The sequence below is a fragment of the Coregonus clupeaformis genome, unplaced genomic scaffold (genome assembly GCF_020615455.1).
Source record: "Coregonus clupeaformis isolate EN_2021a unplaced genomic scaffold, ASM2061545v1 scaf0358, whole genome shotgun sequence".
NCBI classification, from domain to species: Eukaryota; Metazoa; Chordata; class Actinopteri; order Salmoniformes; family Salmonidae; genus Coregonus; species Coregonus clupeaformis.
The window spans coordinates 114,521-142,231 of record NW_025533813.1 but is presented as its reverse complement, the minus strand read 5'-3'; the positions used below and the strand labels follow the sequence as shown (position 1 = coordinate 142,231).

The window sequence follows — 27,711 nt, the reverse complement described above, 5'->3', positions numbered from 1 at the left end:
TGAACTACAGTGGGGGAAAAAAGTATTTAGTCAGCCACCAATTGTGCAAGTTCTCCCACTTAAAAAGATGAGAGAGGACTGTAATTTTCATCCTAGGTACACGTCAACTATGACAGACAAATTGAGAAAAAAAGTCCAGAAAATCACATTGTAGGATTTTTTATGAATTAATTTGCAAATTATGGTGGAAAATAAGTATTTGGTCACCTACAAACAAGCAAGATTTCTGGCTCTCACAGACCTGTAACTTCTTCTTTAAGAGGCTCCTCTGTCCTCCACTCGTTACCTGTATTAATGGCACCTGTTTGAACTTGGTATCAGTATAAAAGACACCTGTCCACAACCTCAAACAGTCACACTCCAAACTCCACTATGGCCAAGACCAAAGAGCTGTCAAAGGACACCAGAAACAAAATTGTAGACCTGCACCAGGCTGGGAAGACTGAATCTGCAATAGGTAAGCAGCTTGGTTTGAAGAAATCAACTGTGGGAGCAATTATTAGGAAATGGAAGACATACAAGACCACTGATAATCTCCCTCGATCTGGGGCTCCACGCAAAATCTCACCCCGTGGGGTCAAAATGATCACAAAAACGGTGAGCAAAAATCCCAGAACCACACGGGGGGACCTAGTGAATGACCTGCAGAGAGCTGGGACCAAAGTAACAAAGCCTACCATCAGTAACACACTACGCCGCCAGGGATTCAAATCCTGCAGTGCCAGACGTGTCCCCCTGCTTAAGCCAGTACACGTCCAGGCCCGTCTGAAGTTTGCTAGAGTGCATTTGGATGATCCAGAAGAGGATTGGGAGAATGTCATATTGTCAGATGAAACCAAAATATAACTTTTTGGTAAAAACTAAACTCAGCGTGTTTGGAGGACAAAGTATGCTGAGTTGCATCCAAAGAACACCATACCTACTGTGAAGCATGGGGGTGGAAACATCATGCATTGGGGCTATTTTTCTGCAAAGGGACCAGGACGACTGATCCGTGTAAAGGAAAGAATGAATGGGGCCATGTATCGTGAGATTTTGAGTGAAAACCTCCTTCCATCAGCAAGGGCATTGAAGATGAAACGTGGCTGGGTCTTTCAGCATGACAATGATCCCAAACACACCGCCCGGGCAACGAAGGAGTGGCTTCGTAAGAAGCATTTCAAGGTTCTGGAGTGGCCTAGCTAGTCTCCAGATCTCAACCCCATAGAAAATATTTGGAGGGAGTTGAAAGTCTGTGTTGCCCAGCGACAGCCCCAAAACATCACTGCTCTAGAGGAGATCTGCATGGAGGAATGGGCCAAAATACCAGCAACAGTATGTGAAAACCTTGTGAAGACTTACAGAAAACATATAACAAAGTATTGAGAAACTTTTGTTATTGACCAAATACTTATTTTCCACCATCATTTGCAAATAAATTCATTAAAAATCCTACAATGTGATTTTCTGGATATTTTTCTCATTTTGTCTGTCATAGTTGACGTGTACCTATGATGAAAATTATAGGCCTCTCTCATCTTTTTAAGTGGGAGAACTTGCACAATTGGTGGCTAACTAAATACTTTTTTTCCCCACTGTAATCTAGTCCGACTATTCCCAAACTGGGGCACGCGTACGCCCAGGGGTACACGCAATACAAATGTGATTCACATTTTCAAACAGTCCATTTAGATTTTCTAATGGGGTTATACATTTGGGTAATGTTTTTTTCTCGCCTGAGTAGCCTTGTTTCACTGCCAAAAATAAAATTAAACAATCTAGTGTTCAGCGAAATAATAACACAATGTCAAATACAGGTAGCCTAGTCAAATAATTAACATCCAATCACATTAACCGTTACTCTCTAGTGGGAATTCCACTAACGGTCCATATGTAGCCAAACGTAGCTGCTGCTCATTCCGTTTGCTCGAAAATGGATAAATAGTTTTGTAAACAGTACGGCCCGCGTCCATAGAGACATATACCAGCTCTACTGGTAGTACTGCTACTACCAGCAGTACTACACCTGCACCTGTCGACGACACAAGTGGTTCTGCTTCCACGAGCACATCCAATGCTAGCATCAATAATTCTACATTTGTTGCTAGCACAGCTAGCATGGACACTGACAGTTGTGAATCTGATGCAGCTGAAGAGCAACTGCCCCCTTACCCGGGAAAGCAACGAACAACAGACAGGGACATTGGACCATTGAAGAGGCACAAATATGATTGATTTGGGGTTCACTTATATTGGGAGTAGTGCCTCAGCCACAGTGTGTTATATGTGCAAATGTACTATCTCACAACTCGATGAAACCTTCACTCTTTCGCAGATATTTAGAAACGAAACATGCCAATTTGAAAAATAAACCACGGGAGTTTTTTGAGCGAGAATTAAGACGACTTATGAGTAGTAAGACATGTATAAATGCAACAGATACCATTAATAAGAAGGGGCTAGGAGCGTCTTATATGGCGAGCTACCGAGTGGCTAGGACAGGCAAGCCCCATAATATTGTGGAGGACTTAATTCTTCCTGCTGCCGCGGATATGGCTGGGACAATGCTGTGGGGAAAAGGCCAAAAAAACTATACAGACAATGCCTTCATCAAACAACACTATGGCAGGAGATGTTTTGAAACAATTACTGTTTCGCATACAAGCCAGTGAATTCTATGCGTTACAGCTGGATGAGTGATAGATTAATTTGTGTATTAAAAATAATGACTAAAGGATTTCACCCCAAATACAGTAGAAATGTGTATACGATATTCGAATTATCATGTAGTGTCAACCCACTAACAGAGGGGGTACTAAACATTCAAGGGTAAAGGAGAAGGCGGGAACTGTTTAAAAAAGCCACCTAAAGGTGGGAGGAGCATAGTGCCTTTGTTTGTCAAGAGGTATAAAAACAGTATGTATGTGTTTTTAGCGCCAGAGCTCTCCATGAATAAACTTACAAAAAATCCTTCTTCGTGGTTGTGGACCTTGAATCATTGATGATTAAAACCAGAGCCTTACAACCTCTGGTAATGATTCAAGCTTAGGTTGAATTAGAGATAGAAATTCACATGACAATGAGTCAACAGATGTGGCGGGCCTGGCACAGCTCCTGGTAATGTCCGTTACGTTTATGGGGGATCAATTAAGGAAGACATCCTCTTCTGCAAATCACTGGAAACCAGGACAACATGAGAGGATACTTTTGAAGTACTGGACAGCTTTGTGACATCAAATGGACTTTGGTGGTCAAGATGTGTTGGTATCTGTACTGATGGCACAAAAAAACATGACAGGGAGACATAGTGGAGTGGTAACGCGCGTGCAAGTAGTTGCTCCCGACGCCACTTGGGTACACTGCAGCATCCACAGAGAGGCTCTTGCTGCCAAGGGAATGCCTGACAGCTTGAAAGACGTTTTGGACACTACAGTGACATGGTTAACTTTGTTAAAGCAAGGCCCCTGAACTCTTGTGAATTTTCTGCATTATGCAATGACATGGGCAGCGACCATGTAACGCTTTTACAACATACAGAAGTGCGCTGGTGATCAAGGGGCAAAGTATTGACACGTTTTTTTTTTATTGAGAGAAGAGCTTAAAGTTTTCTTTACTGACCATAATTTTCACTTGTCTGACCACTTGCATGATGACAAGTTTCTCACACGACTGGCCTATCTGGGTGATGTTTTTTCTCGCCTGAATTATCTGAATCTAGGATTACAGGGACTCTCCGCAACTATATTCAATGTGCGGGACAAAATTGAGGCTATGATTAAAAAGTTGGCGCTCTTCTCTGTCTGCATTAACAAGGACAACACACAGGTCTTTCCATCATTGTATGATTTTTTGTGTGCAAATTAACTCAAGCTTACAGAAAATGTCAAATGTGATGTAGCGAAGCACCTGAGTGAGCTGGGTGCGCAATTACGCAGGTACTTTCCTGAAACGCATGACACGAACAACTGGATTCGTTATCCCTTTCATGTCCTGCCTCCAGTCCACTTACCGATATCTGAACAAGAGAGCCTTATCGAAATTGCAAGAAGCGGTTCTGTGAAAATTGAATTTAATCAGAAGCCACTGCCAGATTTCTGGATAGGGCTGCGCTCAGGGTATCCTGCCTTGGCAAATCGTGCTGTTAAGACACTGATGCCCTTTGTAATCACGTACCTATGTGAGAGTGGATTCTCGGCCCTCAGTTACATGAAAACCAAATACAGGCACAGACTGTGTGTGGAAAATGATTTAAGACTGAGACTCTCTCCAATACAACCCAACATTGCAGAGTTATGTGCATCCTTTCAAGCACACCCTTCTCATTAACCTATGGTGAGTTATTCACAGTTATTGATGAACAAATAAGGTTTTATATGTAAGATGGCTAAATAAAGAGCAAAATTATTGATTATTATATTATTATCATTTGTGCCCTGGTCCTATAAGAGCACTTTGTTACTTCCCACGAGCCAAAACTCACACTCATTCTTATGTTTAATAAATGTATCGTATAGTGTGTGTGTGGCAGTCTTACAATGGTGTCCAAAAACTACATTTGAGAGTGTGCTGACCCTGGTGCTAGAGGGGGTACACAGCTGGAGGTTGAATGTTTGAAGGGGTACGGGACTATACACATTTTGGGAACCACTGATCTAGTCTAAGTCATTATATTATTGGTGGAAATGAAGATGATTGTGCTCTTTTGTCTTCATTTACCCCTTTTCAGACTTGCAGGTGAAGGAGACTCCTGCCACAGAGGAAGGGAAGGTGACACTGACCTGTAGCACCACCTGTACGCTAACTGACAACTCCAACCCCACCTACATCTGGTACAAGAACAGACAACGTCTCACCAACCCAAACACCCAAGATAACTACCTCTCTGTCACGAGTTACAAAGCCAGAACCCAGAAGCAGACCAGGACAAGGTAAGTTGAAACGAAGGTGAGTGTTTATTTACAAAGTCAAGAGTGATGCTGAATAATCCAGGGAACAGAGCGGGCGGCGTTGATTAGTTGTTGGGGGTGCAGTGGTTGATCCAATCATGGCTCGGCAGCCGCCGACCACCAGGCAGAGGTTGGATGAAGGTTCCGGACGAGTGACTGCAGATGGAACAAACGGAGGTAAGTAAACAACAAACCAACAAGGTGCAAAACAACAAAACTAACGCTAGAAGCTCTAAGACTGATACTCTGGTAAACCTACTGTTCATGGCTAACGATCCGGCAGGGAATGGATGTTAGGCCAGAGCCTAAGAAGGGTGATGATCAGGACCAGGTGTGCAGATTGCTGATGGGATGCAGGTGCGGAAATCAAGAGAGCTCCCCGGAGCGTTCCAGAACCCTCGGGAAACTGGAGATCACGAGCAGAAAAACTAGTCCACAGACAGGACCCGACTCAGACTGCCGGGATCGTTACAGTACCCCCCTCCGACGCAAACGCCACCGGGCGGACTCCCCGGAGCGCCAGGATGGAGGCGGTAGAAGTCACGGATGAGGTCAGCATCTAGGATCTGTCGCCGCGGAATCCAACTCCTCTCTTCAGGACCATACCCCTCCCAGTCCACGAGATACTGGAAACCCCGGCCCCGCCGTCTGGAATCCATGATGCGTCGCACCGTGTAGGCAGGACCACCTCCGATCATCCGAGGAGGAGGAGGAGGAGGCGGAGGAGGCAACAGAGGACTGAGGAAAACAGGCTTGAGGCAGGAGACATGAAAGGTGGGATGGACTCTGAGCGTCCTCGGGAGTTTGAGTCGAACTGCCACCGGATTGATCACCTTCTCCACCACAAACGGACCAATGAACTCGGTAACAACTTCCTAGACTCAGTCCGTAAAGGAAGATCCCGTGTGGCCAACCAGACCCTATCTCCGATGGTATAGGTGGGAGCGGGGATCCGGCGACGATTCGCCTGGAGCTGATACCGGTCCGAAACTCTAAGGAGTGCCTTTCTGGCCCGATGCCAGGTCCGGTGGCAACGACGAATATGGGCCTGAACAGAAGGCACTGAGAGCTCCTTCTCCTGAGAAGGGAACAAGGGAGGTTGGTAGCCATACAGGCACTGGAAGGGAGACATCCCAGTGGCAGATGTAGGGGAGAGTATTGTGGGCATACTCAACCCAAGGCAACTGAGAGACCCAGGAGGTGGGGTTGGAAGAGGCCAGGCAGCGTAGCGTGGATTCCATCCTCTGGTTGGCTCTCTCCGCCTGACCATTGGATTGGGGGTGAAAACCAGATGTGAGACTGACTGTAGCTCCAATGGCCAAACAGAAGGACTTCCAGACAGCAGAGGTAAACTGAGGGCCACGGTCGGAAACGATATCACTGGGCAAACCGTGGACCCTGAAAACCTCCCTAACCAGGATCTCGGACGTCTCCGAGGCAGAGGGAAGCTTGGCAATTGGCACAAAGTGGGCGAACTTGCTGAATCTGTCCACGATAGTCAGAACGACCGTGTTCCCCTCAGAAGCGGGCAACCCAGTGACAAAGTCCAGGGCCAGATGCGACCATGGTCGCCGGGGAATAGGAAGGGGGTGAAGTAGTCCAGAGCTGGGCCGATTGGTACTCTTATTCTGCGCACACACTGGACAGGCAGCAACATAACCCCGAGTATCCTCGGCCATGGCAGGCCACCAAAAACGTCTGCGAAGAAACGCCATCGTCCGAGCCACGCCAGGGTGACAAGCCATCTTGCTGGCGTGGGACCATTTGAGGACCGCAGGACGAACCGACTCAGGCACAAACAACCGACCGGGTGGACCGTTACCGGGACCGGGCTGCGTCCGAAGGGGCCGCCATCACCTCCTCCTCAATCTTCCACCTAACAGCTCCCACGACGCAGTTCCGGGGGAGAATTGTCTCGGTCTTGGACCCACTCTCCTCCGTCTTGGAGAACATCCGAGACAAGGCGTCCGCCTTGCCGTTCTTAGATCCAGGTCGGAACGTCAGGGAAAAATTGAATCGTCCGAAAAACAACGACCACCTGGCCTGACGGGGAGTTGAGACGTCTAGCCGATTGCACGTAAGCAAGATTCTTGTGGTCAGTCCAGACAATAAACGGTTGCTCCGCCCCCTCCAACCAGTGGCGCCACTCCTCCAAGGCAAGTTTCACCGCGAGAAGCTCCCGGTTACCCACATCGTAATTCCTCTCCGCAGGCGAAAGGCGACGAGAGTAGTAGGCGCAGGGATGGAGTTTACTGTCCGTGGAGCATCGCTGCGACAGGATGGCGCCAACTCCCACATCAGACGCGTCCACTTCAACGACGAACTGACGGGCCGTGTCCGGTTGAGAGAGAATCGGTGCGTTGGTGAATCGCCTCTTCAAATCCAGAAACGCTCGATCCGCCTCCGGATTCCACTTGAAGCTCCTGATACTGGAAGTCAAGGCAGTTAACGGAGCGGCCACACGGCTGTAATCCCGGATGAATCTGCGGTAGAAATTCGCAAACCCCAAAAATCTCTGGAGCTGCAATCTCGTACCGGGCTGGGCCCATTCCAGAACCGCTCTAACCTTCTCCTGGTCCATCCTAATCTCTCCCCTGGAGATGATGTACCCGAGAAAGGATGTCGTGTGGGCGTGAAACTCGCACTTCTCGGCCTTCACGAACAGGCGATTCTCCAACAATCGCTGCAGAACCTGCCGGACATGCTGGACGTGGTCGGAAGGTTCCTTCGAGAAGATCAGAATGTCATCCAGATAAACAAACACAAAGAGACCGATCATATCTCTCAGGACGTCGTTCACCATACTCTGGAATACCGCTGGAGCATTGGTCAGTCCAAACGGCATCACCTGATACTCGAAGTGACCCATCGGTGTATTGAAACCCGTCAACCACTCGTCTCCCTCTCTGATCCGGACCATGTGATACGCATTGCGTAGGTCTAGCTTGGTGAACACCGTAGCACCCTGTAAGGAGTCGAAGGCAGAACTCATCAAGGGCAGGGGATACTTGTTCTTGACCGTGATGTCGTTCAACCCCCGATAATCAATACACGGTCGAAGAGAGCCATCCTTCTTACCCACAAAGAAGAATCCTGCCCCCAGGGGTGATGACGAGGGACGAACGAGACCAGCAGCTAGGGACTCCTTGATGTAGGTCTCCAAAGCCTCACGTTCAGGGCGGGAGATACTGTATAACCTTCCCTTGGGGTAGACAGCTCCAGGGAACAGGTTGATGGCACAATCATATGGTCGGTGGGGAGGGAGTGACAGAGCCTTCTGCTTACTGAACACTTCCCCCAAATCGTGATATGTCTCGGGAACCAGGGACAAATCTGGGGGTTTAGCCTCAATCACCTGACTGGGAACCGAATGGGGACAGGCAGTCTTGAGACAGTTAGCATGACAATCAAGGCTCCAACTCGTTACCTTGCCCGTCACCCAATCGAACGTGGGATTGTGTTCCTTCAGCCAGGGGTATCCAAGGACCAGAGGAACATGGGAAGACGGCAGAATGAAGAATGAAATCATCTCCGAATGATTCCCCGACAACAGCATCTTAACCGGTTCAGTCCTCATCGTGATACGTGCCAGACTACTGCCGTTCAGAGTGGTCGCTTCAATGGCTTCCGGCAATTGCTCCTTGGAAAGCCCCAGCTGTTCCACCAACTCGGCATCAAGAAAGCTTCCATCGGCACCTGAATCGATAAAAGCGTTAATCGCTAAGCTCTGATTCCTGTTCACAAGGGTAGCCGGGAAACGGGGTCTGACAGAGGTATTGAGAGGTCGAAACTGGCTCGCTAAAAGTCCTCCCAACTTTAGCGAGCCGCGCAGTTTGACGACCGCCGGGAACAGGTGGCGAGGTAATGTCCCGAACCACCACAGTAGAGGCAACAGTTAGTCCTACGTCTGAGTTGGCGTTCCTCCTTGGTTAACCCGTGCCGCCCCTACTTGCATTGGTTCCGAATCGGGAGACAGGACCTCTCCACTAATCCTGTGTGGTGGACGATGATCGACGTATTCTGGTCCAATCCCCGACCCGACTGGAACCTGAGAAGCTGATCGATTGGACGGACCCCATTGCTTCTCCCTCCTTCGCTCTCGGACTCGATTATCCACCCGAATAGACAAGGCTACCAAGCTGTCCAGGTCACTAGGCTCCGGATAGGAGATCAACTCATCCTTGAGCTGCTCCGACAGACCCTGGTAAAAGGCCGCTTGCAGAGACTCCTCATTCCACCCACTCTCCACAGCCAACGTCTTGAACTCGATCACGAAGTCGGCCACGCTGCGAGTTCCTTGGTGAAGCGAAAACAGGCGCCTAGCTGCGTCCCTCCCTCGGACGGAATGGTCGAAAAGCTTCCTCATCTCGGCCGTGAACCCCTGGTATGAAGCCATGCAGGGGTCTTGTCGTTCCCAAACGGCTGAAGCCCACTCCAGCGCTCGACCACGCAGCAACTCAATCACAAAGGCTATCCTAGCCTTGTCTGTGGCATAAGAGTAGGGCTGTAGATCGAACACTAACCCACACTGCATAAGGAAAGAACGGCATCTTCCCAGCTCCCCCTCATATTTATCCGGCGTCGGAACCTTGGGCTCACGGAAGGACACCGCTCCAGACGCGGCAGGCGAGATGGGTGAAACCGGTAGTGGATCCTCCACCGGAAACTTGCGCTGGTTCTGGACCTCCGTCAGACCGGTAGAAAGGTTCCGAACTGCCAACGCGATCTCCTGTAGCTCCGTGCTATGATGGCCCAACATCTTCTCCTGATGGGTAATGGCATGGCGAACAGAGTCCAGGTCCGCTGGGTTCATTACTGGCCGGATCGTTCTGTCACGAGTTACAAAGCCAGAACCCAGAAGCAGACCAGGACAAGGTAAGTTGAAACGAAGGTGAGTGTTTATTTACAAAGTCAAGAGTGATGCTGAATAATCCAGGGAACAGAGCGGGCGGCGTTGATTAGTTGTTGGGGGTGCAGTGGTTGATCCAATCATGGCTCGGCAGCCGCCGACCACCAGGCAGAGGTTGGATGAAGGTTCCGGACGAGTGACTGCAGATGGAACAAAACGGAGGTAAGTAAACAACAAACCAACAAGGTGCAAAACAACAAAACTAACGCTAGAAGCTCTAAGACTGATACTCTGGTAAACCTACTGTTCATGGCTAACGATCCGGCAGGGAATGGATGTTAGGCCAGAGCCTAAGAAGGGTGATGATCAGGACCAGGTGTGCAGATTGCTGATGGGATGCAGGTGCGGAAATCAAGAGAGCTCCCCGGAGCGTTCCAGAACCCTCGGGAAACTGGAGATCACGAGCAGAAAAACTAGTCCACAGACAGGACCCGACTCAGACTGCCGGGATCGTTACACTCTCCCTAGACCAAATCAGCAGTGAGGATGCAGGCAGCTACTCCTGTGCTGTAAAGGCTATGATAATCTCTGTTCTGCTGTTACGTTTGTTGGGGAACCAAAGTCTTTGTAGAATGCAGTTGTAGGAATCATAGTGGTTGTTCTGATTCTCATCCTCTGTCTCTCTGGGTTCATGTGGTTCAGGTGAGTGAGAAGAGGAAGGAAGGAAGGAGAGAGAGACAGAAAGAAAGAGGGAGAGAGGGTGAAAGGAGGATCATTGTTTTACCTGCAGCACTGCTCCAGAGGTGTCAGGATAGAGGGCTCTCTATAGAGTGGTGTCCAAACCTGTACTCAGCACAGACACAGTACACAAGGTTCAAGATAACAAAGAATAAGCCAACGCAATAATTCCACGCAATAATTCAAATGATCTACAGCCACGTTATTACTAGATTTCACGACCGCTGGTCACATTTTCAATGCTAATACTGTAGAATCAGCAACGACACTGGTCCAATTAATGTTTTTATTTTCAAACACTCAGCATATAATTATTATGTTTTCTTAAACTGTTTTTTTAATCCTAACTCAACCCCAGAAACAGGAAGAGGATTTCCAGTACGCTGCTGTGGAATTCAACCTCCCCAGTGCTGCTCCATAGACTGTGTTTGAGTCAAATTAATGGCTGTTGTTGTTGTTAAGATGCCAGTAGAGAGCGCTGTAGTACAGTACACTGGAAACACCAGGTTTTAGTGTAGCTGGTGGGACATACAGAACTACAGAGATACCATAAGTCTATTAGTATGGTCACATTATGTTGTTGCATTTGTTTTAAAGGATTTTAATAGGGATCTTTTCCAACTTTCCTTCTAGTAGGAAGAGGCATCATGGGGACAGGAAGCCAGCTCTGCATTACCCTTCAGTCCCTCAGTACATCTAGTTAGTGTCAACCACAGACCTCACACTCTTCTGTTTCACACAGCCAGTAAGGTCCCCTACCAAACCTCTCTCTCTTCACCAGGTAAGTACACTTGATAAGACATTATACCTCACCATTCTAGTTTTTATTGGGAATTTCTTCTGCAGAACACATGCTTGTATGTGAATGGTATTGTAAAATGTACTGGAGTGTGGTTTCATATATTTTGTTTTGTTTAGCATTGTTTTTTAAACAATTTATTTTTTTAATATTTAGTTTTATTATGTAGAAGAGACCAGGATATGTTGTTGCCCTGTGTCCCAACACTCAATGTTATAGTCATGGTCCTGAGAATAAAACAGGTTTAATACCAACCATCAATAGAGAAACACGTGTCTTACAGTGCTAAAGGTCTGTTTTAATATGGGATTTTTCCTGCTTAATTGGAGTATAAGGTTTAGTTATTCACCAGTTATAAAGTATATTTTAGTTGTTTACCTTCATGTTTCTAAGACTGCAGGGAGGGAGATGCAACAATGGGCTTGAGAACAGCAGGAATGGATACATAGGCCTGTGGTTTACACACATCTCTCAGCAACTGTGTAACAAACTGCATCAGAGTTAGCCTAACCATTTCCGGTACGCTACCCTATAATAACCACAATATAGTTAGCCTATCCATTCCCAATACGCTAGCCTATAATAACCACGATACAGGCCCTATACACCGGTACAGGACTAATGATGATACTAGTCTATAATAACCACGATACAGGCCCTATACACCGGTACAGGACTAATGATGATACTAGTCTATAATAACCACGATTCAGGCCCTATACACCGGTACAGGACTAATGATGATACTAGTCTATAATAACCACGATACAGGCCCTATACACCGGTACAGGACTAATGATGATACTAGTCTATAATAACCACGATACAGGCCCTATACACCGGTACAGGACTAATGATGATACTAGTCTATAATAACCACGATACAGGCCCTATACACCGGTACAGGACTAACGATGATACTAGTCTATAATAACCACGATACAGGCCCTATAGACAGGTAGAAATATAAAAAGCTGTATAAAAGCAATCTCAGAGGTCAGCTTCAGGTGCTCCTCTAACGAATTGGATGGTCTCACTTCCCTTCGTCAGGGCCTCATCCCTCTTTTGCACAGCCTCAGGATCGGCACTTGGCAGTTGCAAGTTGGTCGCTAGTGGGATGACAGGGATTGAAGCCCTCAACGTCACCAGCCACTCCATTGTCAGCCGTCTCCTAACTGCATCTAAAGCCTGTCTCCTCTGTGCTCTGTTGAGCTCTATGTGTGAGTCCATGTGCCGGTCCAGCCTGCTGAAATGGGTGGAGCATCCCGTCCCTGCACACAGCTCCTGCCTGATATTGACATGTCCCAACTGCCAATGACAAAGGAGCACCCTCTCCTCTGTGTTCCTCACATTGTGGCCAGACATGTATCCATGAATCCATTGTGGTTGGAGTCCTGGGTCTCTTCAAGGGTTGCCTGGGTCTCCTCAAGGGAGGCCCGAGTCCTCTGGAGGGTGGCCCCATGTGGGCAAAATGAACCATACGCTACAGATTAGCTATACTCACACCCCTGAGAACGTGTGCCAAATTCCATCACTCAGAGTCAAACGGATCAAGAGATATAAATATGTGCTTGTTGTAGCGCCACCGTGTGGTCGATCTGAATGTGCTTAGATATGTTGAGTCTTGACAGTATTTGGAACATGTGTATCAATATCCATGTCTGATTTATAAGCGTATATCTGCCACACCACGCCCAAATGAATGCTGATTGGTCAGTAGCGGCCATTTTGTTAATCCACAATAATGGCATTATTTAGTGCATGTAGCTGTACTCAGTCTCTCCTTTACTTTTAGCCAAGAGAGACTGGCATGCATAGTATTGATATTAGCTCTCTGATTACAGTAAAGAGAAAGACAATAACTGCTTAAGCATCCTGTTTTGAATTCATGATGAAATAACTGAAATTGTATTAATCACATGCACCAAATACAACTGGTGTAGACGTTACCGTGATATGCTTGCTTATGAGCCCAGAGTTATAAAACGTAATAGTAACACAAAAGGAATAAAATACACAAGATGGAGCTATATACAGGTTGGTTGTCAACCACCATATAAAATCCACAGAAGATAAAGAGTGAGAGACAGAGACAGAAACAGACACAGAGTGAGAGAGAATACACTCACCAACCGAGAATTCACAAAATGGGACAAGCATCAAATTGAGAATCTGCATGCTGAATTCTGCAAAATTATCCTCTGTGTACAACGTAAAACACCAAATTATGCAGGCAGAGCAGAATTAGGCCAGAATTAGGACAATACCCACTATTGATCAAAATCCAGAAAAGAGCCGTTAAATTCTACAACCACCTAAAAGGAAGCGATTCCCAAACCTTCCATAACAAAGCCATCACCTACAGAGAGATTAACCTGGAGACCCATGTGGTCCTCTGTAGCTCAGCTGGGAGAGCATGGCGCTTGTAACGCCAAGGTAGTGGGTTCGATCCCCGGGACCACCCACACGTAAAAAAAAATGTATGCACGCATGACTGTAAGTCGCTTTGGATAAAAGCGTCTGCTAAATGGCATATTATTATTATTATTAGAAGAGTCCCCTAAGCAAGCTGGTCCTGGGGCTCTGTTCACTATCACAAACAGACCCCACAGAGACCCAGGACAGCAACACAATTAGACCCAACCAAATCATGAGAAAACAAAAAGATAATTACTTGACACATTGGAAAGAATTTACAAAAAAACTGAGCAATTTAGAATGCTAATTGGCCCTAAACAGAGAGTACACAGTGGCAGAATACCTGACCACTGTGACTGACCCAAACTTAAGAAAAGCTTTGATTATGTACAGACTCAGTGAGCATAGCCTTGCTATTGAGAAAGGTCACCGTAGGCAGACCTGGCTCTCAAGAGAAGACAGGCTATGTGCACACTGCCCACAAATTAAGGTGGAAACTGAGCTGCATTTCCTAACCTCCTGCCAATTGTATGACCATATTAGAGACACAGATTTCTCTCAATTTACACAGACCCACAAATAATTTGAAAACAAATCAAATTTTGATAAACTCCCATATCTATTTGGGGGAAAGCAACAGTGTGCAATCACAGCAGCAAGATTTGTGACCTGTTGCCACAAGAAAAGGGCAACCAGTGAAGAACAAACACCATTGTAAATACAACCCATATTTATGTTTATTTATTTTCCCTTTTTTACTTTAACCATTTGCTCATCGTTACAACTCTGTATATAGACATAATATGACATTTGAAATGTCTTTGTTCTTTTGGAACTTTTGTGAGTGTAATGTTTACTGTTAATTTTTCACTGTTTATTTCATTTTTGTTTATTATCTATTTCACTTGCTTTGACAAAGTAAACATATGTTTCCCATGCCAAAAAAAGACCCATGAATTGAATTGGTAATACATTATGTAAATTCCAAAATGGTGACAAATACTGACATTTAATCAATTACAAATTACATTACCCTCTCCTGGAATAAATAAATAAAATACTAAACTCTCCCACTTACTGAAATTGACCGGGAAATACAGTAATTGCATACATTTCTGCTTGTCCCTAAAGTATAATGGATTTATACTATAGTCCAGTTGGTGACGGTAATGCAAGATATTGGATGCCAACCACCATTAACGCCCACTGAAGAAGAAGAAGAATTTCGTCATTACAATGTAAACGCGATTGTTCGACAGTCTGCTGGGTGAGGCGTTATACGTTCCTCCATTCATTGCCAAATGGGATTCCTAGATCCTCCTTTCTCTAATATCTCTGCCATGAGCTCTTAAATCGAGATAGCTGTGTATTTTCCTACTGCATGGCCAGTGTGAGTCAGAATGCTAACTAGTCAGCTACATTTCAGTCAGTAGTTGTACTTCCAAATGCGGTGGTCACTGGATAAACTAGCTATGAGTTGAACATGTCATAAAACGAACTAGTAGCCAGTTGTTGCCGCCCATGGTGGAATCATATCTAACCCACTAGCTCTTGAAGCATATGTTATATGTTCCTACACGAGCTCTCATCTAGCTAATGTCGCGATTGAGCATTTCGCTACGTAGCTAAGCTGTTTTATAACAAAACGATGATATGAATCAAACACTAGCTAATTTCCCCCCAACATCGGACACTCTCTAGCGGTTGGGGGACTAAATCACCTCGAGCTCAACATTTAAATGGACTGGAAAATAACGGTAAGTTTTGCGACTAGAGACACCCTTCTAGCTAGCTGACCACCGATTTTCAGTGCAATTTATGTAAGTTAAGTTAGGTTTTAGAGTTTTCAAAAAAGTTATATATGTACACATTTTGTGGGACACGCTGCATATTGTAAAATTCGACTGCGCGACAGACCACACCATTTCATATCCAACTTTTTACCTCTGAAATATAGCTAACGGATTTTCTAATGTTGCTAGCTTAGTTGCTAAATGTTGATAGAACTGCTAAGACAGCAAAAAGGAAAGAAATTGTAAGCATAGATAATACATATCACGAAAACAGCTGAATGTTGTCAAGCTTTACCGTATCAAAATTGGAGTCCTCTGACGGAGGCGTTTTGCACAATCTGCAAAAATGTATTTGGAACTTTGAACCATGAACTTTTTGACACCTATCACTGTTGGCTATGTTTCATCTTACAACAGCTACATAGAGGCAGTATTTAGTCAAATGTTACAATGTATGCATCAATATTCCCTATTCCCCCTCAGGAGACTGAAAAGATTTGGCATGGGTCCTCAGATCCTCAAAAAATTCTACAGCTGCACCGTCGAGAGCATCCTGACTGGTTGCATCACCGCCTGGTATGGCAACTGCTTGGCCTCCAACCGCAAGGCACTACAGAGGGTAGTGTGTACGGCCCAGTACATCACTGGGGCCAAGCTTCCTGCCATCCAGGACCTCTATACCAGGCGGTGTCAGAGGAAGGCCCTCAAAATTGTCAAAGACTCCAGTCACCCTAGTCATAGACTGTTCTCTCTGCTACCGCACGGCAAGCGGTACCGGAGTGCCAAGTCTAGGTCCAAAAGACTTCTCAACAGCTTCTACCTCCAAGCCATAAGACTCCTGAACAGCTAATCATGGCTACCCTGACTATTTGCACTGCCCCCCCACCCCATCTTTTTGCGCTGCTGCTACTCTGTTAATTATTTATGCATAGTCACTTTAACTCTACCCACATGTACATATTACTTCAACTACCTCAACTACCCGGTGCCCCCGCACATTGACTCTGCACCGGTACCCCCCTGTATATATAGCCTCCCTACTGTTATTTTATTTTACTTCTGCTCTTTTTTTCTCAACACTTTTTGGTTGTTTTATTTTACTTTTTTATTAAAAAGTTAAGGGCTGTAAGTAAGCATTTCACTGTAATGTCTGCACCTGTTGTATTCGGCGCATGTGGCCAATAAAATTTGATTTGATTTGATTGAGTATTAAACTAATTGGGAGACTAATTTTCATTACAGATAACATCAAACAAAAAACGTGGGTACACTTCCAGTTATATTTTCTTATCTACCAAGGTGCATGGTGGACCTCGGAAGACCCTGGCGGACAGGCTGAGGGGCCGGGTGACCCATGGTTGTCGCAGTGGACCACCCACATTGCTTGCACCAGAGGATGAAAATTCTCTGCTGCAGTACTGTATCTACTGCGCCAGCCATGGGTTCCCCTTCACCAGACAGAAGCTGATGAAATACGCCGACAAAATACGCAGGTATTTGGTGTTCTATGTGTTTATGTATGTAGATTGGTGGACTGACTGTTCTCAATGTGTGTGATGTAAATGTGGATGTGTATGGTGATGCCAAAACAAACATTTTCATCCTGGATGGACAATTATATATTCTATTCTATTGTAGGTTTCGGCACCCAGGGGAAACAATCCCACCACTGGGGAAAAGGTGGTGGGAAATGTTCAGGAGGAGGCACAAGAACCTGAGCATGAGGAGGCCGGACACCCTGGACAGGGGGAGAGCTGAGTGTGCCACACGTCCGACGATGGACACCTTCACTTCTTATGAGAAGCACTTGGAGGAGAGTGGGTTGAGGGAGAAACCCAGACAAATCTATAACTGCGATGAGTCTGGGTTTCGTAGCGACCAGAGTAGGCACAAAGTGCTGGCTCCCCAGGGCGCAAAACACGTATACCAGCAGGCTCCTGGGACCAAGGAGCACATCACAGTGCTGGCCTGCTTCAACGCAGCTGGTGAGGATGTCCCTCCGTTTATCATCTACCCCAAGTGTTTCCCCGGTGGCCACTACACACTGGGAGGCCCCCCCCCAAGCCTTGTATGGACGGTCAAGCAGTGGCTACATTGACGGGGACCTGTTCAGGAAGTGGTTTAAATAACATAACATAACATGCCATTTAGCAGACGCTTTTATCCAAAGCGACTTACAGTCATGCGTGCATACATTTTTTTGTGTATGGGTGGTCCCGGGGATCGAACCCACTACCTTGGCGTTACAAGCGCCGTGCTCTACCAGCTGAGCTACAGAGGACCACAAGCATGCATTGAAACACCACATTAAGCATGCAGTGAAAGAGCGCCCTCTCCTTCTCTTCGATGGGCACAAGAGCCACATGGACCCGGAGGTGCTCGCGGCGGCAATAAGGGAAGGGGTTATACTTCTTTGTCTTCCACCACACTGCACCCATGTCCTGCAGCTGCTGGATGTGGCATACTTTGGCCCTTTAAAGGCTGAGTTCTCCAAGGTAGCTGGAGACCTTAGCCATTTTGACCACTCCTACATGGTAAACAAATCAGAATTTGCCAGAGTATTCCGCCTCCCGTACCAGCGATGCAAGGACATGCGCTATGTGGTGTAAGGGTTTAATAACTGTGGCCTCTTCCCTTTTGACCCTTCAGCCATTGAAGGGTCCCGTTTAATGCCGTCTCAGTCACTACCGGGTCCCACCACCACCTCTCCTGGAACCAGCAGCACTGTGCCGTCCATCAGCACCTCCTCCCCAGCGACCACAGGAGGACCCTCAGCCCCTGCTCCAGTCCCAGCCCCTGCTCCAGCCCAAGCTCTAGAAGAGCACCCCCTAATAGAGGGGAGGCTGATAGCGAAGGACCTGGGGCACATCCTTACTGTCCTGAAGTATCGGCTGGACTGATACAGAAGACTCCCTGTGGTTGCCACATGCCTCACCAGGGAGGAATACACGCGCCAGTGGCAGGAGAGGGGTGAGAAGGAGAGGGCCGAGGCAGAGGAGAAAGAGCATCGGGCAGCCCTCAGAACACAGAGGGCACAGGAGAGCGCTGCCATGGATGAGACCATTGACGCCATCGCTTCTGCTGGACCCCCTGCTGGAACCACTCCTGACAGCTGCATCACCACTGCCAGTGCCTCCCAGTGTGCAACACCTGTGGGAGCTGCCGGAGTCCCCAGCTGCAGAAGAAGGCCACGTGCCTACTCTCCCGGCCACACCATTGTCGGCACCTCAACCCCACCATTCCAAACACCAGCTCCTCCAAGCCATCGTCAGCGGTTTTGTCCACCACCACCACGATGCACACCACCCCCCCTGTCTGACACCACCAACACGGCCTCCTCTGGACCAACTGCCTCCTCCGTCTCCCCTGGTCACACCACCATAGCAGCCTCGTCTGGTGTTCCTGCCCCCTGCAATTTGAATAGCGCCTCCTCCACAGGTAAACACATGTTAAATGACTAACAAATTACTGTTTGTTATCTGTTTTATAAAACAGCAATGTACAAAAATAATAATCTCTCTTTAAATATCTACAGTACATAGCACCAGCCCTCAAGCCATCTCCACCTCCTCCAAAACCTCTGCAGCTTCCTCCAGAGATATTAATGTAAAAAAAAGTTGAAAAGGGTTTTCATGAAACATGCTCTGTCTATCACTACTTTTTCTCCAACTGCAGAACAGAAAAGGAAGAGAAAAGCTCCACCGGTCACGCCACCCATGACACCACTCTCAGGTACTTCATCATCTGTTTTTCTCTCTCTCTCAGTTGTATCAATTACTATTGTTGTTGAAGAACTTATACATTTTGCAAAACCATATTAATCAATTTGTATTATTATTTTATTTTTTATAAAAGACACCACCTGCTGTGCTCGCGGAAGGGAGCATGATCCGCCTGCAAGCTCCCCTCAGGAGTGTAGATCCGAGGTGCCATGGGAGTGCTGTGACTTCTGCCAGCACTGGTTCCACTGCAGGTGTGTGCAGTGGGATCCAGAGGTAGCGTGGAGCTGTATTTTTATTGTGATATTTGTGACAATATAGAGATGGAGGTCGAGATTTAATTTTTTGTTTTGTTTGTGTTCATATGAAATTATTTATTTGTACAAAAAATAAATGTCTAAAATATAATATATATATATATTTATTGAACCCATCTTGTGTATTTATTCCTTTACTTTCCAAGTGCACCTCTGCAACACAAACTCCAACAGTGTTTTCATTGTTTGTCAATGCACATAACTGAAATTAAAGTTTTATTTGATGTAAATTATTAATACTCATATTTTAGTATTCAACTGTTATCTACTTTCTCAAAACATAAGACGAATCTGTAAAACAAATTATGAGACATTATTTGGATACAACACTTGGATTTTGGATGTTGGTGAACGTTGGTGAATTTGGATGTTGGTGAACGTTGGTGTATTTGGATGTTGGTGAACAATTTTTTAAGAGTCCACAGGAGGGCGCACCGGGCTACGCAATGAAAAGTTGACAGGCAAGTCATTATTTTTTACCGGAAGGCTAGCCAACTATCTAGTAAACAATTCGGGTACGTGGTTGGTGTCTCTTAACAAAATTAAACGGATATATCTTGTAATTTAACAAAATAGTAAGGTGGCCAATACCTGGGGATAATACGGGACGTATTTTTTTGCTAAACCGCTTATCAAAAAGCTGATAATAGAAGTATTTCCACTGAAATGTCAAACATGCTAATTGCTAACCCGTTAGCTAACATTTTTACGACACCAATAGTCACATAACATTGATGGCTTTCACAAGGTAACACTGTTGAAGGTAATATTTCTTAAACGCTGTTGAATATGCCGATAATTCGGTTCCACGCTAGCTAGCTAGCAAGCCATCCTCGGCGACAATGTTAATGTGGCGCAGGAATGTCCGATTCATGTTTTAATTGTGTTAACTGTCATTGAAGTTGATGGTTACTACTGGTTTCAGATCCGAAGTAAGATACTTTTATCAGTACACTCGTAACAACCTAATCATTACGAAACATATATTCGATCAAATAAGCCTCTTCCTCTGTTTTGAAAGGAAATGACTTGTATAATAAATATGGTGGAAACTCTTGACTAGCCCATGCCTCCACCAACCCAATGCTATTAGATTTGTGTGAAGTAGTGAACGATTGAACATTTTAGGAAAAATGAGATTTTCGAGGGATGCACCCAAATCAATCAGAGGTGTAGACTAAATTAATCAAATGTTTGGTTTAATGATAAACTGTTTAATATTTCTTATGGCCAACAGGACAAAGCTAGCCCGTTCCCCTCCACCCTCCCGGAGTCCCCAGGTCAAAAGCCTCCCGGTACCGCTTTACTGCAGGGTCTGGTCGACTGCAGGAAAACACCGGGGCAGAGTGGAACTGAGAGAGGAAGAGAAGGAGAAGAGAAGGAAGATGGAGATTTTATTTCATTAAGTAAGAACCATGGTGTGTAGATTAGACTACAGTTTGCCTCTGTAACAAAAGCGGAGGTGCATAAAGATGGCGGCCCGCATGTACTTACCACAAATTCCTCGTTTTGCTAAGTTCACTGTATTGTACATTGCTCTCCTGTACTGTTTTTTGGTATGGTCATTAGCAAGGAAACCTGATCCCAATTTTATCTTCAAGACACTGGCAATTAGAAAAAACGAAAAAGTTGATTTATTGGAACATTGAACAATGTCGCGCACCTTCCTTTCAAAAATTCAGTGGATCGTGCTAAAACAATGACGAATTCTGCCATCTTTATGCACTTTGGTCATTTATTGATTCATTATATATTGATGAAAATATATGGGTCATTCCACCCATTTTAAAAAAGTTTAACTTGGTCCAAAAAATATTTCACGTAATTTTTACATTCTGGTCATCTTCATAAAAAACATGTTTTCCCATCTCAAGACATTTAATAAAAATATTACTACACTAAGTGCCTATGTGCCAAATAAAGTAACAGTGTTGACTGTAAACAACAAAACCACCAGATTACATGGGTAAAATAGTCCTTTAAATCAGCCATAAACCCCCCTGTAACAGGAGTAATGGAAGGTTGTTTTGTGAAACAGGGAGTGGCAATTGAATGCAATCTAAACAAAAAAATATAATTTTTAAAACCTTCATGTTTCTAAGACTGCAGGGAGGGAGATGCAACAATGGGCTTGAGAACAGCAGGAATGGATACCCAGGCCTGTGGTTTACACACATCTCTCAGCAACTGTGTATAATAACCGCAATATAGTTAGCCTAACCATTCCCAGTACGCTAGCCTATAATAACCAAAATAGTCCTTTAAATCAGCCATAAAACCCCTTGTGACAGGAGTAATGGAAGGTTGTTTTGTGAAACAGGGAGTGGCAATTGAATGCAACCTAAACAAAAAAATGTAATTGTAAAATCTTTCTAGCATGTCTATGTATGGGTAAAAGGGTTGACTTGCTCAGTTTTCCACCACAAAACAGCAGTAAATTAACAAAAAGAGTAGAACAAACTCACCTGCTTTTACTGTAGGATTTGAGTATTAGATGTTAAATGTTTCTTTTGAATACATATTTTTAAAGGAATAGTTTCACCATATTAAAATGAGTTCAGTTCATGTAACAGGATTTACCTTAAAATGGAGGGACAGACGAAAATAAATTACTAATCACATTCATAATAATCTTCAGAAATGACTGTCAAAGCAAAAAAATAACTAGTGCTTTACAATGAGTATGTTTACATGTGTTAGGTTCTGAACAAACAGAGTAAAAACTAGAAAAAGCTAAAACCAAGTTTATTCACCCAATGGGTCATACAGCTGCAAAGACAAAGACATGCACATATATTTATACCCTCCTACAAGGCGGAGTCAACTCCTTGCACATCTAGACAGCCAATACATCTCTGTTGCTAGGCAGGAACTGAATTGGTTCCTCTCACTGGTGTAGTCATGCCCCTGCCTGATGCTAGAACCTTCGTGGGCGTGGAAGTATATGTGTGTGAAATAGGACTGTTTCTTCTCACTTCATCTGACATGACCTTGGACCGAATTCCTCACTCCTCCCTAATCCACGTCTGTCCTACCTTATCAGTGACTGAAACCAGACAGTTGCCCTTTGCCTCCCTCCTTAGGAGCCATGATATGAACAATAACATGTTTTGACAGAATGTAAACTTTCTGCACTCCCCCTTGTCTCACTCAGTAACTTTCCATACACTTAGTTCCTATCCACCCTCCATTGACCCCAACATATACATTCCTTATACATGGAAAGTAATCAATAAGTTCTAGTGTGGTAACATGAATAGGTATATTTCAAACTAGAATCAAACACATGCACACTCATAATTTAAAATTAAACTAGTTATGGCAGTAGGCCGAGTATGGCATTAGTCATGTAAACACCTTACTCTGCATATCTTAATTGGCTTAAGGTTGCAATCGAAGCAACGCTGTTAAAACACCTGGTTTTCTGAGCAATCTTTTGAATGATTAGTACACGTACACGCCTTAATTAGATTCATAGAGGTATATTTAATCTGCACATGTGCTAGCATGAGCAGCGCAAGCTTCCTTTTTTTGCATGAGTTCGTGAAAAACGTAACGTCTGCATCATGGAAATAACTTTCACATACAAACTTTATATGTCCGAAATCGGAATCAAATATGCTTATCAAAAATAACATGGTCTCTGTGGTATTACGTTTATTTTGATTGCCAATTTTATCAAAGTCCCATCAGGTAGCCTGATTTCAGATGTCCATGCTATTCAATATCTTTGTTTCACAGGAGACGGCACTAACCGTTGCTCTCTCAGTGGGAGGGGCTTATCATCTGGGGAGCCTCAACAACATCATGATGCTGACAAGACAGAGAAGAGTCTCTCCAGATCAGATCACCTCAAGAAGCACCAGCAGAAATGTATAGGGAAGAAACCTCACCACTGCTGCTTTGACTGTAGGAAGAGTTTTGCTAAACAGAGGGAATTGATCATTTACCAGCGGATTCACAATAGAGAGAAACCGTACAGCTGCTCTCAGTGTGGGAAGATACAGGGGAGAGGCCTGACCTCTGCTTTGATTGTGGGAAGATCTTCAGTCAATCAGGAGCCCTGACTGCACACCAACGCATACACACAGGAGAGAAGCCTTATAGCTGTGATCAGTGTGGGAAGAGCTTCAATCATTCAGGATTAATGACTAGACACCATCGCATACACACAGGAGAGAAGCTTTATAGCTGTGATCAGTGTGGGAAGAGCTTCAATCATTCAGGACACCTGACTAGACACCAGCGCATACACACAGGAGAGAAGCCTTATAGCTGTGATCAGTGTGGGAAGAGCTTTGCTCAAGATTTCACCCTGACTGAACACCAACGCATACACACAGGAGAGAAGCCTTATAGCTGTGATCAGTGTGGGAAGAGCTTCAATAATTCAGGACAACTGACTACACACCAACGAATACACACAGGAGAGAAGCCTTTTAGCTGTGATCAGTGTGAGAAGATCTTCAGTCATTCAGGATCCCTGACTAGACACCAGCGCATACACACAGGAGAGAAGCCTTATAGCTGTGATCAGTGTGGGAAGAGCTTCAATAATTCAGGACACCTGACTAGACACCAGCGCATACACACAGGAGAGAAGCCTTATAGCTGTGATCAGTGTGGGAAGAGCTTTACTCAAGATTCCACCCTGACTGAACACCAACGCATACACACAGGAGAGAAGCCTTATAGCTGTGATCAGTGTGGGAAGAGCTTTGCTCGAGATTTTACCCTGACTGCACACCAACGCATACACACAGGAGAGAAGCCTTATAGCTGTGATCTTTGTGGGAAGAGCTTTGCTCTAGATTCCACCCTGACTAGACACCAACACATACACACAGGAGAGAAGCCTTATAGCTGTGATCAGTGTGGGAAGAGCTTCAATCAGTCAGGACACCTGACTACACACCAACGCATACACACAGGAGAGAAGCCTTATAGCTGTGATCAGTGTGGGAAGAGCTTCAATCGTTCAGGACACCTGACTACACACCAACGCATACACACAGGAGAGAAGCCTTATAGCTGTGATCAGTGTGGGAAGAGCTTCAATCATTCAGGATCCCTGATTACACACCAGCGCATACACACAGGAGAGAAGCCTTATAGCTGTGATCAGTGTGGGAAGAGCTTCAATCATTCAGGATCCCTGATTACACACCAGCGCATACACACAGGAGAGAAGCCTTATAGCTGTGATCTGTGTGGGAAGAGCTTCAATCAATCAGGAGCCCTGATTAAACACCAGCTCACACACACTGTAGAGAAACCTTAGAGCTTTGCTCATTCAGGGTCTCTGAAAAAACACCAGAAAGCTCAAACCTGTATTATTTTATCTCCCTCCTCTCCGGCACCGGGTCCATATCCCTAAATAAAGTTGAAATACATTACTCTTTACAATATCTTTTAAATCTCCCATTCTCAAACTGTTTACTAGGTCTGATTACCATGGTACCCTGTTTAGCATAATATGCAGCTCTGGATCCATATGTATCAACTGTGTTGGAGTAGGAGTGCTGATCTAGGACCAGGTCCATTGTCTAGTTTTTGTCATGCATTTTGATCTAAATGGCTAAAAGTCATCATAGAAAATGTCATAGTGAACCATTTGTGTGTAGAGGGAGATGTTGAGGTGGGTGGGGGTGTTCAGGGCTGTATCATATTTAATTAACTCCTATTATCCATTAAATAATTGTATAATGTAGGATAATGTTTCAACAATACTAGGTATGTATTGTGGGGTGGAAATCAGAATTAGCTAAGTAATATTGACATAATTAAGGTTGTCTCATTTGCAGAATATGCTTACATGTTGGTGTTGGTGGCTGCACTTCCTCCCTCTTATGGGCCTGTGGTTAGGCGGGGGTGAAAGCGTCTTTCACATCCTCCTCAGACGCCACTCACAGTCTATTTGACCTCAGTCACCTGGGGCCCAGAGAGGGGAGAAGTCTGGCTTGTCTATCACATGTCCCTGTTGCTATGCAGAATATCAGAAAGACAATAGGCCAAAGGTCAGAAGGAGACATTGTTTCCATATGTGAATATGTGTCTTTACCTATTGCAAACCATGTGAAGGGATGGTGTGAGTAATGGGAATCAATCACTTGTCTCCACAATGTCTGTGCGTCAGTCACTCCCTCCTTGGGGGAGATTGTTCTTTCCCCTGGTTCCCTTTTTAGCAAGGTGGAGACTAAGTAACAACAAATGTCCTTTTAAGTTCTCAGTACTGAACAAAATAACAAGTTCTTTGTATTTTGGGCCAAGGTCTGGCACAGGATGTGTGGGGTTAGTGTTTGGAACCATTGTATGTCATCTCTGAGGTTGCACCTATCCTGAGCTAGTATATAACCCAGAGGCTCACTCCACTCAGTGGGCTCTCACTCTATTCACTTTGTGTGTGTATTGTGACTTGCTCCTTTATTGATACGTTTTTAATAAAGTAATAATCCTGATTGGTGATTGACCTTATCTCTCCTCATTATTGATTAAAATATCCACCACAGTATTCAATTATCAATACATTTGCTCAACAACATCTGCTTATCACATAGTTTTTTAAATCTTGAATAATAATCTATTTTTTATAAGGATCATAGGCCTCTTGTATAATTAGTTTGGTCCTAAAAGATGTTCACATATTTATTGTAAATCCCTTCACCAGGTTTTAGTGCAACTCTGGCCATCAGTGCTTACAGGTCATGTCAACCACAGACCTCACACTCTTCTGTTTTCTCACAGCCAGTAAGTTCTCCTACCAAACTTTTTCTTTTATTTAACTAGGCAAGTCAGTTAAGAACAAATTCTTATTTACAATGACAGCCTACACCGACCAAACCCGGACGACGCTGGGCCAATTGTGCACCGCCCTATGGGACTCCCGTAAGCAGTATATAAGAGAACTAACGGGACTGCCCCGAAAGAGCTCCCGACCGATGTGTACTGTGGTGCATTAAGTTTGTTGGAACCTCTCCAGCTTGCTGATAATAAATAATTATTCATTTAAGTTTGACTTCAATACATCAATAAATTAAATCCGATATCTTATGTGAAGGAAATGTCGCACTGCATGAGGCAAATGGTGGTCACACCAGATACTGACTACCTTTAAAAAAAAGTTATCTGTGACCAACAGATGCATATCTGTATTCCCAGTCATGTCAAATCCATAGATTAGGGCCTAATTCATTTATGTCTATTGACTGATTTCTTTATTTGACTGATTTCATTCATTTATATTTTTGTTGAGTGCAATAATAACTGAAGAAACTAATTGAATAAATGAATGGGCCTACTAATGTTTTAGGTGTTCTGAGTCAGAACTGTTTCAACGTGACTTACACCCATCAGAGTATCTGTGCTATGAAGGGCTCAACAGTGGAACTGCCCTGCACATATCAACATCCAAGTCTCAGAACCAAACTGGTATATCCAAGAGAAATGTAATGAGGTGCCTAAAATCCTGGGCTCAGTGCCAGAGTATGCAGGTCGTGCTGAGTACCCTGGGACTAAAGAGAAAGACTGCACCCTGAGAATCACAGACCTGAGAGAGAGCGATTCAGCTGAGTACAAGTTCAGATTTAAAACACAGTATTCAGAATGGTGTTACAGCTTCCTGGAACAACTCTGACTGTCACAGGTAATATATAATATCTAATTCTAATAATTCATTAGAATCATTTAGACCTGCAGGTGAAGGTGTCTTCAGCCACAGAGGAAAATAAGAGAACACTGACCTGTAGCACTACCTGTCTTCTGACCGACAACCCCAACCCCACCTACATCTGGTACAAGAACGGACAACATCTCCATGACCGTACTTCCCAACAATACTCCTGTAATACTCTAGTGGTCTGGCGTTACTCTGCAGACAGTTTCTCCTGTACTGTAAAAGACCATGAGAATTTTCTCGCTCCTACAGTGTAGTCTGGACTCACCTATAATAATCATCTTAAGTATCAACCATTAAGGCCTGTGGACCAATAGTAGAACATGTGGGGAAAAACAGACAAATCTGTGAACTCTTGGATAGTAACACTAGTAGAAATTATACAGTATAATATAAAAGGTAGAAAATGGCTGATGGTATGTTATCTTGTTATTACATTTTTTAAAAACATTTTATAAAATCAATTTTAGAATAAGGCTGT

The 27,711-nt window shown here is 44.8% G+C and overlaps 1 protein-coding gene across 1 annotated transcript in view; it reads left to right on the top strand.

The window, feature by feature from the left end:
* LOC123484558 (zinc finger protein 91-like) overlaps nt 1-26,023 on the top strand; it is a 42,114-nt gene extending 16,091 nt beyond the window's left edge. Inside the window, exon 3 of the mRNA XM_045215042.1 lies at nt 23,644-26,023. Within this exon, the coding sequence (XP_045070977.1) occupies nt 23,644-24,839 (1,196 nt within the window). The 3' untranslated portion in view covers nt 24,840-26,023. The remainder of the gene's footprint in view (nt 1-23,643) is intronic.
* The last annotated feature ends 1,688 nt before the right edge of the window (nt 26,024-27,711 follow it).